This window comes from Salmo salar, chromosome ssa27 (genome assembly GCF_905237065.1).
Source record: "Salmo salar chromosome ssa27, Ssal_v3.1, whole genome shotgun sequence".
NCBI lineage: Eukaryota > Metazoa > Chordata > Actinopteri > Salmoniformes > Salmonidae > Salmo > Salmo salar.
In genome coordinates this window covers 791,778-805,586 of record NC_059468.1, presented here as the reverse complement: position 1 = coordinate 805,586, position 13,809 = coordinate 791,778, and the positions used below count along the sequence as shown (strand labels likewise).

Genomic DNA, 13,809 nt, shown 5'->3' with positions numbered 1-13,809 from the left:
ACAGATGGTTATTCAGATATAGCTAGCAGCTAACTGACCTGTCCATTGGCTAAATTATATTATTTCTACTGTCCAGTTCATAGTCAATTCAACTCTACATTACATTACCCCTCTTTACAAACAGATAAAACCAAAATGAAGTGATTTGCCAGTTGCCTTGAGGAGAGCAGAATCTCTGCAGCACAGACCATAATCTATCACTGATAATATGTGAGGAAATTGTCAGAGGAATGTTAGTTCTTCAGGGCAAAACTTTACCCTCCATCCGTATTGTCACTGAGCTACATCCAGGCTGTGTTCCAAATGCTATTCCCTACATAGTACCCTACTCTGGGCCCTGGTCAAGACTAGTGCACTTTATAGGGTGCTATTTGGGATGCAGAGCCATTATACAGATAGTGACTGTAGTCAGATAATTTATTCAAGGTTTTAAAAACCTCTCCTGACAAACAAACAGTGGGCTGGTGTGGGTGTTGGATAAGACATACTGGTGCTTTTTGCCCTTTCAGATAGTTGGACACGCAGAAAGATGTTTACTACACTGAGCAATGTGAGAAATATTGTAATTTCTTCAAATAATTTGACACCAGTGGAGGCTGCTGAGGGGAGGACGGCTCATAATAATGTCTGGAAAGGCGCTAATGAACTGGCATGAAACGTATAGAAAACATGTTTGATACCATTCCACTTATTCTTCTCCAGCCATTACCACAAGCACAGGCTCCCCAATTAAGGTGCCACCAACCTCCTGTGAATGACACCCCCTAGCACTATTTGATGGTGTATATTGTAGATACTGCGCTTTGGCGATAACATTGATGCCGATCTGTATCAATTTATTTGTTGCCAACAATGTAGTGTTGAATGCAGGTTTCTAGGCATTTCTGATGGGATAGTGAATTGTAGATTGAAAGGGGGATACCTAGTCAGCCTCTGAATCAAGAGCAGTACAGGGGGCTGCCCTAATCGACATCCAAGTCTTCGGTGCCCGGGGAACAGTGGGTTAACTGCCTTGCTCGGAGGCAGAACGACAGATTTTTACCTTGTCAGCTCAGGGGATTCGATCCAGCAACCTTTCGGTTACTGGCCTAATACTCTAACCACTAGGCTACCTGAGTACACTGCTGAATGCTGTACAATATATAGTAGGTACAGTTGTATGTATGTATATTGACTTGTCTCCTCTGTCAGGTTCCTCCTAAACAAGGGTCTCATGGGAATCTGAAGGAGGAGTTGGAGCAGTGTCTGAATGAGAACCACCAGCTTCAGGAACAACTGGACCGCAACAAAACCGAACTACAGATGGCCCAAGAAGAGTAAGCTAGGCTTCACACACCTAGTGCCGGTTTTGCTTGTCACAGATTAGGCCTAGCCCTGGACTGAAAATCACTTTTTTAAATAGACTAGGTTTAATCTGTCTGGAATCTGTGTGCATTTGCAGTGTATGTGTGTGTGTTACAACCCCCCCAAAAGTGATGTCGCCGCATGTATTTATTCTACGTTTTGTCAGAATATAGAGAACCTATGGATTGCACCTTTAAGCAGCCCATTAAAGGGTCCTTAATCTCCTGCTTCTTTAATTGTTCGGTTGATGGATTGATTGTCTAATTGACTGATACGTTAATGAGTATATTGATTGGTGTCTTCCCTATCAGATTGACCCAGCTGCGGATGGCCAGAGAGGGGGCAGAGTCTCGGGTGCGTCAACAGGAAGACCAGCTGGCTGAGCTTCAGGAGGAGCTGAGGGGAATGCCAGAGAACACACCACAAACAGACTCCATGTCACTGCAGACGGTACGACAAGGATGATTTTAACATTTTTATTTACCCTTTATTTAACTAGTCAGTTAAAACCTGTTGGGGCTACAGGTTAGCAATGAACCCCGAGTCGGGATTGCTAACAAGGCTGGAAATTCAAAACATCAAAAATCTAATAATTTCAATTTCTCAAACAATCAACTATTTTACACAATTTAAAAGAGAAACATCTCCTTAATCTAACCACATTGTTCGATTTTCAAAGAGGCTTTACGGCAAAAGCATAAAGTTAGATTATGTTAGGACAGTACATAGCCACAAAAGTACAAACATCCATTTTCAATTCAAGGTCAGGCGTCACCAAAAGCAGAAACCAGCTAGAATTATGCACTAACCTTTGTCAATCTCCATCAGATGACACTCCTAGGACATTATGTTATACAATACATGCATTTTTTGTTCCATCAAGTTCATATTTATATCCAAAAACAGCATTTTACAGTAGCGTGAAATTCAGATTTTTTCTTCTCTGAAATGCTTCCGGTGAACATAACAAAATTACTATTCGAAAACATTGGTAAATTATAATATTGTCATTCAAAGAATAATATATTATCATCTCGTAATTGCTACCGAATGGCCAGATCTCAAAATAACTTTACTGGGAAATCACATTTTGCAATAAACGGGGTGCTATGCTAAGAACAATAAGCTATGCTATACAGTTAGCATCATCTAATATCGATAATAACATTGTAAATATCCCCTTACCTTTGATTATCTCCATCAGAAGGCAGGCATCCCAGGTCCGGAAGGCATCCCAGGTCCGGAACAAATGTGGTTTCTTTTGACAAAGTTCATAATTTATGTCCAAATAACACCAAGTACTTAGCGTTCATTATGCTCCCACAAAACGTGGTGGGGGGGGGTGTAAAATCACGCCGAAAAGCTAAAAAAAACTAGTAAATAATCTATTTACGTTCGTTCAAACTTGTCAAATGTTGTTTAGCATTAATCTTTTGGTCCATTTTTAACGTTAAACATCAGTAATATTTTCACACAACCTATGTCTAGATAAACAATGATGACAAACTCACGCTTCTCAGATTTATGCGCAGGCGCAAAAAAATGAAGTGATGACATGTCAACTTCCTTGCATTCTAATTTGCTCTCTGTTTATCATAGACGCTTCAAACAACTTTATAAAGATCGTTGACATCTAGTGGAAGCCGTAGGTGTTGCGAAATGAATCCTTTCTCACTATGGTATCTATAAAACAATGACACTAAATAGTACAGTCACAAAATTCACATTTTTTTTTATCTATTTTTCACAGGTTTTTGCCTGCAATATGAGTTTTGTTATACTTAGACACCATTCAAACTGTTTTAGAAAATTCAGAGTTTTTTCTATCCGAATGTGTTAATAATATGCATATCCTAGCTTCTGAGTTGGTGTAGGAGGCAGTTAAAAATGGGCACATATTTTTTTCAAAATGTCTCAATACTGCCCCCGAGCCCCAACAGGTTAAGAAAAAAATCTTATTTACAATGACGGCCTAGGAACAGTGGGTTAACTGCCTTGTTCAGAGGCAGAACGACAGATTTTTACCTTGTCAACTCGGGGATTCGATCTAGCAACCTTTCGGTTACTGGCCCAACACTTTAACCATTAGGCTACCTGCTGCCCCGATGATGATGTCTTGCATTTATGTAGCACTCTTCAAAGTGCTTTACGTTGTATGGGGGCATTTTATGAACTCCCAGGTGATGAACGGCAGCCATTCAGTGCTATTTACACTCTATCTAGCCTTCTTCTCTTTCTCCCTTGCAGGATGTGATGTCGTTGCAGGCAGACCTGGCGGAGGCGACAATGTTGCGCCAGCGTCAGGAGGAAGTGCTGCGTCAGAGGGAGAGAGAGCTGACTGCCCTGAAGGGGGCGCTGAAGGAAGAGGTGGGGAGCCACGACCAGGAGATGGAGGCCCTCAGGGAGCAGTACAGCCAGGACATGGAAACCCTGAGGAGCACCATGGAACAGGTGTCACAGGTAGATACTTTGGGGGGGGTGGAAGTTTCATTCCAAAATGCTATGTATCCATTTTCAGAAATGTTGGTAAATTAGCTTTTATTGTTTAAAGAAATTATGAGAGATTAGTGAGTGAAAAAACGATCTAAGCATGGCATGGGGTTGTTCAATGACAGGCATGTATTTGTTTCAAATCTATCACTTGACATATCCGCCTCACTCTCAGAGAAATAAGTTGTATGCTAGGTTTTACACGGTCAAATATAGCAAATAACAACATTTTAATGAAATGTACAAAGTATACATTTGTGATATCACTATTTAAAAAATGTTATAAAAATGATTCAATACAGTAATATGTGATCTCTATGTAAAACATTTACATTTGAAATGTTAGTCATTAGCAGATGCTCTTATCCAGAGCAATTTACATAAAGTGCATTCATCTTAAGATGGCTAGGTGAGACAACCACATACCACAGTGAATATACAGGATACAAACATTTCATTCCAGCTAAACAACAGATATATAACGTTTTGCAAAAAAAAAAATCATGTATACAGATCTAAAATCTATGGATAAAAAAACTGAACAGTAATATTTTACACACACATGAAGGTACCCATAAGAAATCATTTCTGATGAAAAAACACGTGAGAAATTGGTGGATATAGCATTTTGGAAATAAACTCTTCATATGTGAAATGTTCAGTGTTTCGCTATCCAATCCAATTTACCCCTTCATTAGTTAAATCCGGTATGGTAGTGCTGAAATGGAACAACACAGTATATGCGTTGGTTGGAGGTCCCTGAGAAACAGGGACCGGTTTATTTATGTCTGTCTGTATGTATCAGGGCAGGACGGCTCATAATAATTGCTGGAACGGCATCAAAAACATGAAACCACGTTTGACATATTTTATACTATTCCACTGACTGCTCCAGCCATTACCACGAGCCCGTCCTCCCCAATGAAGGTGCCACCAACCTCCTGTGGTATGTGCAGTGCATTCGGAAAGTATTCAGACCCCTTGACTTTTTCCCAAACAAATTTATGTTACAGCCTTATTCTAAAACTGAATAAATATTTTTTTTCCTCATCAATCTACACAGAATGCCTCAATGACATTTTGCAAATGTATTACAAATAAAAAACAAATACCTTACTTACATAAGTATTCATACCCTTTGCTATGAAACTTGAAAATTGAGCTTAGGTGCATCCTGTTTCTATTGATTATCCTTGAAATGTTTATACAACTTGAACGGAGTCCACCTGTGGTTAATTCAATTGCTTGGACATGATTTGGAAAGAGACTCTGTCAGAGCAAAAACCAAGCCATGAGGTCTAAGGAATTGTTCGTAGAGCTCCAAGACAGGATTTAAAACAGTTTAATCAATTTTAGAATAAGGCCGTAACGTAACAAAATGTGGAAAAAGTCAAGGTCTGAATACTTTCCGAATGCACTGTATGTACAGTTGAAGTCGTAAGTTTACATACACTTAGGTTGGAGTCATTAAAACTCGTTTTTCAACCACTCCACACATTTCTTGTTAACAAGCTATGGTTTTGGCAAGTCGCTTAAGACGTCTACTTTGTGCATGACACAAGTAATTTTTCCAACAATTGTTTACAGACAGATTATTTTACTTCTAATTCACTCCATCACAATTCCAGTGGGTCAGAAATGTACATACACTAAGTTGACTGTGCCTTTAAACAGCTTGGAAAATTCCTGAAAATTATGTCATGGCTTTAGAAGCTTCTGATAGGCTAATTGACATCATTTGAGTCAATTGGAGGTGTACCTGTGGATGTATTTCAAGGCCTACCTTCAAACTCAGTGCCTCTCTGCTTGACATCATGGGAAAATCTAAAGAAATCAGCCAAGATTTCAGAAAAAAAATTGTAGACCTCCAAGTCTGGTTCATCCTTGGGAGCAATTTCCAAACGCCTGAAGGTGGTACCACGTTAATCTGTACAAACAATAGTATGGAAGTATAAACACCACGGGACCACACAGCCGTCATTCCGCTCACGAAGGAGACGCGTTCTGTCTCCTAGAGATTAATGTACTTTGGTGCGAAAAGTGAAAATCAATTCCAGAACAAAAGCAAAGGACCTTGTGAAGATGCTAGAGGAAACAACAGGTACAAAAGTATCTATATCCACAGTAAAACGAGTCCTATATCGACATAACCTGAAAGGCCGCTCAGCAAGGAAGAAGCCACTGCTCCAAAACCGCCAATAAAAAGCCAGACTACGGTTTGCAACTGCACATGAGGACAAAGATCATACTTTTTGGAGAAATGTCCTCTGGTCTGATGAAACAAATGGAACTGTTTGGCCATAATGGCCATCATTATGTTTGGAGGAAAAAGGGGGACGCTTGCAAGCCAAAGAACACCATCCCAACCGGGAAGCACAGGGGTGGCAGCATCATGTTGTGGGGGTGGTTTGCTGCAGGAGAGACTGGTGCACTTCACAAAATAGATGGCATCATGAGGGAGGAAAACTATGTGGATATATTGAAGCAACATCTCAAGACATCAGTCAGGAAGTTAAAGCTTGGTCGCAAATGGGTCTTCCAAATGGACAATGACCCCGAGCATACTTCCAAAGTTGTGGCAAAAAGGCTTAAGGACAACAAAGTGAAGGTATTGGAGTGGCCATCACAAAGCCCTGACCTCAATCCAATAGAAAATATGTGGGCAGAACTGAAAAAGCGTGTGCGAGCAAGGAGGCCTTCAAACCTGACTCAGTTACACCAGCTCTGTCAGGAGGAATGGGCCAAAATTCACCCAACTTATTGTGGGAAGTTTGTGGAAGGCTACCCAAAACATTTGACCCAAGTTAAAGGCAATGCTACCAAATACTAATTGAGTGTATGTAAAATTCTGACCCACTGGGAATGTGATGAAAGAAATAAAAGCTGAAATCATTCTCTCTACTATTATTCTGACATTTCACATTCTTAAAATAGTGGTGATCCTAACTGACCAAAGACGGGGAATTTTTACTAGGATTAAATGTCAGAAATTGTGGGAAACTAAGTTTAAATGTATTTGGCTGAGGTGTATGTAAACTTCCAACTTCAGCTGCATGTATGTACCATATGTCTGATCTCTCCCTGCTATGTGTCAGTCCCAGCAGCAGATTGAGGAGGAGAGGCAGAGGGTGAATGATGCCATGCTCTGCCTGGAGGAGGAGCTAGAGAGCTGCAGGGACCAGGGAGGTGAGTGGAGGAAGCAGCTGGAAACCACCACAGAGGAGCTTCACACCACCAAGCAGGAGTGAGTGTCTCAAGATAGTAATTTCATTGGCTGTAGTATATCAATGGTGCGTCATGCACATTTCTCTACACCTGTGAAGTCGTCTTCATATTATCTTTAAACTAGTAGTCTTTGTCCGGCCAGTTTTCTATTGTCTTGACCAATGATCCAAAATATCAGTGGCAGCCCCTTACCTGGTATTCATAGCAGTTTCCCAACCCTGGTCCTCAAATACCCCCAACATTACACAGTTTCGTTGTAGCCCTTGACAAACACACCTCATTGAGAACTTCATGATTAGTTGAGAAGTTGAATCACGTGTACTTGTCCAGAGTTACAATACAAATGTGTAATGTTGGGGGTACTTGAGGACCAGGGTTGGGAAACACTGTTCTAAGGCAAATTTACACATATGATTGCCAAAGAGTACTATTTTTCTTTGGGGGGGGGCTGCCCTACCCTCCCCTCCCCTCCCTAAATGACTACCGACCCGTAGCACTCATGTCTGTAGCCATGAAGTGCTTTGAAAGGCTGGCCATGGGTCACATCAACACCATTATCCCAGAAACCCTAGACCCACTCCAATTTGCATACCGTCCCAACAGATCCACAGATGATGCCATCTCTATTGCACTCCACACAGCACTTTCACACCTGGACAAAAGGAACACCTATGTGAGAATGCTGTTCATTGACTACAGCTAAGCGTTCAACACCAGAGTGCCCTCAAAGCTCATCACTAAGCTATGGACCCTGGGACTAAACGCCTCCCTCTGCAACTGGATCCTGGACTTCCTGACAGGCCGCCCCCAGGTGGTAAGGGTAGGTAACAACACATCCGCCACGCAGAACCTTATCACAGGGGCTCCTCGGGTGCGTGCCCAGTCCCCTCCTGTACTCCCTGTTCACTCATGACTGCACGGCCAGGCACGACTCCAACACCATCATTAAGTTTGCCGATGACACAACAGTGGTAGGTTTGCTCACCAACAACGATGAGACGGCATATAAGGAGGTCATCAGAGACCTGGCCGTGTGGTGCCAGGACAACAACCTCTCCCTCAACGTGATCAATACAAAGGAGATGATTGTGGACTACAGGAAAAAGAGGACCGAGTACACCTCCATTCTCATCAACAGGGCTGTAGTGGAGCAGGTTGAGAGATTCAAGTTCCTTGGTGTCCATCACCAACAAACTAACATGGTCCGAGCACACCAAGGCAGTCGTGAAGAGGGCAAGACAAAACCTATTCCCCCTCAGGAGACTAAAAAGATTTGGCATGGGTCCTCAGATCCTCAAAAGGTTCTACAGCTGCACCATCGAGAGCATCCTGACTGGTTGCATCACTGCCTGGTATGGCAACTGCTCGGCCTCCGACCGCAAGGCACCACAGAGGGTAGTGCGTACAGCCCAGTACATCACTGGGGCCAAGCTTCCTGCCATCCAGGACCTCTATACCAGGCGGTGTCAGAGGAAGGCCCTAAAAATTGTCAGACTCCAGCCACCCTAGTCATAGACTTTTCTCTCCGCTATCGCACAGCAAGTGGTACTAGAGGGCAAGTCTAGGTCCAAGAGGCTTCTAAACAGCTTCTACCCAGACTACTTGCATATTGCCCCCCCCCCCGCGCCCTTCATAACTCTACCCACGTATATATTACCTCGGCAAACCGGTGCCCCCGCACATTGACTCTGTTCCAGTACCCCCTGTATATAGCCTCGCTATTGTTATTTTACTGCTGCTCTTTAATTATTTGTGTGTATATATGTATATGTGTGTGTGTGTGTGTGTATATATATATATATATTTTATTTTTTTCTCAAGTGCATTGCTGGTTAAGGCCTTGTAAGTATGCATTTCACTGTAAGGTGAATACCTATTGTATTTGGTGCATGTGAGAAATAAAATTGGATTTGATTTGAAAGTATCTTTTCAGCTAGCGCTAGTCTGCTGTACCTCCTCCAAAACACCCGTAATTTTCATCGAATAGCTTGTTCTCTATCTTTTAAGTAGTGAGCCCACATGTTTTCAGCACTCTGCAGCAGACATAGTATAAGCACTATGTTTGTAACATAAAATTGCAACAAAATCGTAGTATCGAATTGCAGTACATATAGAATCATGAGTCATGCGAATCTCAATACATATCGTATCGGCACCTAAGTATTGTGATAATATCGTATGGTCCCTGGCAATTCCCAGCCCTACTAAAAGGAGACCGTTTTACTCCCGAGTATTTTAATTTTAATAGGAGTCTCAGTTTCGGAACACCTGAGTTTGCATTATCACACTTTCCTAAGATGTTTGCCGATGATCACACCTTTTTTATTTATTTATTTTGGTTTGCATTTGAATACTTACATTTTTTGTTAACTGTAATGTGTCCAGTGGCTTGGGTTCTGACCTGAAATGTTAAATGTTATTCTATTCCCTCCCTTTAATGCATGTACCTTTTTTTTTATTTTTTATCCCTGACTTTTTTTTACTGGGCAGGAACGGTGAGCAGAGCAACACACCAACGTGAGCGAGAAATTCAAACTGACTGTTTGGTTTGAGTAGAATAGTTGAGTCTCATGGGGCCAAATCTTTAACTTGAGTTCTGTTCCTCAAATAACACGTCACTCAAATAACATGCTCGTATCTCAAGTTTTGATGCAGCCCAATGTGACTAATGATCTCATCATTAGAAGAATAAATACTAACTACAATCTACTGAGCAAATGATCAATCAAGATTTATTTACCAATTTCTATAACTTCTCAAATTAATCTCAAGCTATTTTAATTAATCAAGCCATCTTGACAAATTATTCATCTAAGTAATCAAGACATATGATCTAAACTATTGAAATGAACAATGATACAATTTTCGATGTATTGCGATTCCTAGATGGCAACAGGTTTCTGACGGTGTGAAGATTCAAGAAGTGTTTGTTGTTTGTTGTGCATTAGCTGTTGTGTTCACATGATTATCGTACATGCTGTGTGTTTAATAGTTATTGGCTGTGTTTGTGTAGGCTCATGAGAGCACGTTTGGAGAAGGAAGAGTTTGAGGGGGAGCTGAAAGAGCTTCAGGATTCACTGATGTCCATGAAGAAGCAGATGCCTGGCTTTGACGAGGCAGACTCTTATGCAGAGGTAAGCTTCTCCATGGTCACAATGTCACAGATCAAGCATACACGCATTCTTACACACAGTGGCTTCCGAAAGTATTCACACCGCTTTACTTTTTCCACATTTTGTTGTGCTGCCGCTGGAATTTAAAATTGATTAAATAGAGGTTTTTTGTTTTTTTTTGTCACTGGCCGACACACCATACCCCATAATGTCAAAGTAGAATGCTTTTTTATGGCAAGCCTAAATAACTTCAGGAGTAAAAAATAGCTTAAGTCACATAATGACTTGCATGCAATCTGTGTGCAATAATAGTATTTAACCTGATTTTTGAATGACTACCTCATCTCTGTACCCAACACATGCAATTTATCTGTAAGGTCCCTCAGTTGAGCAGTGAATTTCAAACACAGATTCAACCACAAAGACGGGAGGTTTTCCAATGCCTCACAAAGAAGGGCACCTATTTGTAGATGGGTAAAACTAAAAACAGCAGACATTGAATACAACTTTGCGCATGATTAAGTTATTAATTACACTTTGAATGGTGTAGTAATACACCCAGTCACTACAAAGCTACAGGTGTCCTTCCTAACTCCGTTGCCGTAGAGGAAGGAAACCACTCAGGGATTTCACCATGAGGCCAATGGTGACTTTTTAAAAAGTTATTGAGTTTAATGGCTGTGATAGGAGAAAACTGAGGATGGACCAAGAACGTTGTAGTTACTCCACAATACTAACCTAATTGACAGAGTGAAAAGAAGACTGTACAGAATAAAAATATTACAAAACATGCATCCTGTTTGCAACAAGGCACTACAGTTGCAAAGCAATGACATGTTTGTCCTAAATACAAAGTGTTATGTTTAGGGCAAATACAACACATTACTGAGTACCACTCTCCATATTTTCAAGCATAGTGGTGGCTGCATTATGTTATGGGTATGCTTATAATCGTTATGGACTGGAGTTTCAGGATAAAACATTTACTGAATGGAGCTAAGCACAGGCAAAATCCTAGAGGAAAACCTGGTTCAGTCTGCTTCCCATAAGACATTGGGAGATTAATTCACCTTTCAGCAGGACAATAACCTGAAACACAAGGACAAATCTACACTGGAGTTGCTTACCAAGAATACCAGTGAATGTTCCTGAGTGGGCGAGTTAATATTGACTTAAATCTACAAGACCTGAATGGTTGTCTAGCAATGATCAACATCAAATTTGACACAGCTTGAAGACTTTTTTGAAAGGAATAATAGGCAAATGTTGCACAATCCAGGTGTGTAAAGCTCTTCGAGACTTACCCAGAAATTGCTACCAAAGGTGCTAATAAAAAGTATTTACTCTGGGGTGTGAATACACATGTAAAATACATTTCTCTATTTCGTTTTCCATACATTTGCTGAAATGTCTAACATGTTTTCACTTTGTCATTATGTGGTATTGTGTGGAGATGGGTGAGAAACATATATTTAATCCATTTTGAATTCAGGCTGTAACGCAACAAAATGTGGATTAAGTGAAGGTGTATGAATACTTTCTGAAGGCACTGTACGCAATTAAATACACCCACATTCTAACTCGATCTCTCCCACGCACGCACGCACAAAAGGCAGTTGCACACATTCTGTTCCTCATCGTCTTTATTCATCTTGGTCACGATTTGCTTTTTCCAAGGATCTTCAGCGTTGTAATGATGATATCAAGCAGGCTCGCACGGAGGTCGATAGACAAAAGGTTGAGCTAAATGAGAAGGAGGAGGAGCTTCAAGCCCTGAGGAGGGCTAGCCAAGTACGGGAGTCTGAATTGAGGTCAGAGAATGACAGGCTGAAGGACCAATTACGACAGGGGAAAGATGAGCTCGAGATGGCACTTGCGAAGGCAAAGCAGGTGAGGTGTCAACTTGATACAACTAAACTTTGACTGAGTGTGGGATGGATGTGAGGTTGAACTCTACCTCTTTCTCGCGGTCTCTAGTCGTCAGGTGGGTCCTCACCATTGGATCAGGGGAGTCTGGAGCTTCAGGAAGCCAACACAAGGCTGAGAGAAAGACTGACTCGCATGGTAAAATACACTTACCAAAACCGCAGCATGCGTGTATAGCTATGGAAAAACACACAGGAGTAACACTCGGCAAACTTAAGCTACACCTCTAGGCACAAATGCAAGTGTGAGACTTTTACATCTTAGAAAAGGACACATAATTACGACACAGTAATGCATGTATTCATAAACTCTCTGATCTGTTATTACGTTAAGGTATACCTAAATACACCTACTCCTAAATAAAATAAATGGGTATTTTTCTGTTCCACAGACGAGGCTTCACTCCAGCGTGCCCCAGAGCTCGGAGGCTGAGCAGGCACTGGAAGATGAGAACCGCTCCCTGAGGTCCCAACTGGAGGAAGCCAGGCGAGGAGCCTCCCGTCTGGGCAAGGACAGGGATGAGCTGGGCCAACGGCTGGAGGAGAAAGATCTGGAGAGAGACGCGCTGCGCAAGGGCAAGAGTGACCTGGAGGAGCAGAAGAGACTGTTAGACCGGGCCCTGGAGAAGATTAGCAAGGAGGTGCGGCATCGCGTGCGTGTGCGCGCATCTGCTTTTTTATGTATTTATTTTCTATTGCCCTGGTATAGATTTTGGATTGCTTTAAAACTGAATTAACAAAGATCACCTTATCCTTCTTTCCCATCCATGCCCTTTCCACCCACCCTTTCTCTACCCGTCAGATGGAGGTGATGCTGGGGGACTCCCGTCACTCAGTGCAGGCCCTGCAGAGCCAGATGGATGAATATAGGGAGCGCTCCAGGAGAGACCTACAGGATGCCCAGCGGCAGGGCAAAGACCGACTGGCTGAACTGCAGAGGGCCCAGGCCAACCTGAAGACACTGCAGGAAGAGGTGAGAGAGGGCGAGGAGGAGACAGAGTAGGGAGAGGGCAAGGACAGACTGGCTGAACTGCAGAGGGCCCAGGCCAACCTGAAGACACTGCAATAGGAGGTGAATGGGAGGAGGGCAAAGACAGACTGGCTGAGCTACAGAGGCCCCAGGCCAACCTAAAGACACTTCAGGATGAGGGGAGGGAGAGCAGAGGAAAGGACAGGACAGGAAGATGGTGTTCAGGTACAGAGAAAGGAGCGAGGAGTGAGAACAGTGGAGAGAGAGAGTTTGCAGGTGTATTTTAGATTGAAAGGAGAGTAAAAGGATTGAGGGAAGAGAAGGAAGAAAATAAAAAGATACGGTATGAAGTGAGTTACAGTTGATGAGACAAACTTGAGGTGATCCTTATGTGGCTTATCAATATATTGGGAATATTATGTCCCCTTTCCAAATGTTGAACCACTGACTCCATCCGCCTGTTCCGTGGTCCAGGTTTCTCGTTTGAAGAAAGAGCTGCTGGTGTGTGGGGAGGAGAGGGACAGCGCCCAGCTGGAGAGAGACCTGCTCAGCAGCCGTCTCAAACATCTGGAAAGCGAACTGGACTCTGAGAGGAGCTCTCAGACGGACCGCAACAGGGAACTCAGAGGCCTGGAGGTGAGGGGTCAAAGGTCATTACCTTTAAATGTCAAAGATTTGGGGGGTGAATTATAGTTGTGGAAATACTGTATGTCTGAGAAATGGAGGTTAGAGGTCAAGGGTT

General features: G+C 42.3%; 1 protein-coding gene across 2 annotated transcripts in view; it reads left to right on the top strand.

The window, feature by feature from the left end:
• The window catches only part of cgnb (cingulin b), a 52,998-nt gene that overhangs the window by 33,017 nt on the left and 6,172 nt on the right, over positions 1-13,809 (top strand). Inside the window, exons 5-15 of one of the 2 annotated variants that reach the window (XM_014176883.2) lie at positions 1,192-1,316; positions 1,656-1,794; positions 3,592-3,804; positions 6,930-7,078; positions 9,550-9,576; positions 10,073-10,193; positions 11,850-12,062; positions 12,150-12,236; positions 12,490-12,738; positions 12,900-13,070; positions 13,542-13,703. In XM_014176883.2, coding sequence (XP_014032358.1) covers positions 1,192-1,316; positions 1,656-1,794; positions 3,592-3,804; positions 6,930-7,078; positions 9,550-9,576; positions 10,073-10,193; positions 11,850-12,062; positions 12,150-12,236; positions 12,490-12,738; positions 12,900-13,070; positions 13,542-13,703 — 1,656 coding nt within the window. The remainder of the gene's footprint in view (positions 1-1,191; positions 1,317-1,655; positions 1,795-3,591; positions 3,805-6,929; positions 7,079-9,549; positions 9,577-10,072; positions 10,194-11,849; positions 12,063-12,149; positions 12,237-12,489; positions 12,739-12,899; positions 13,071-13,541; positions 13,704-13,809) is intronic. The other variant, XM_014176884.2, reaches the window with a different exon arrangement.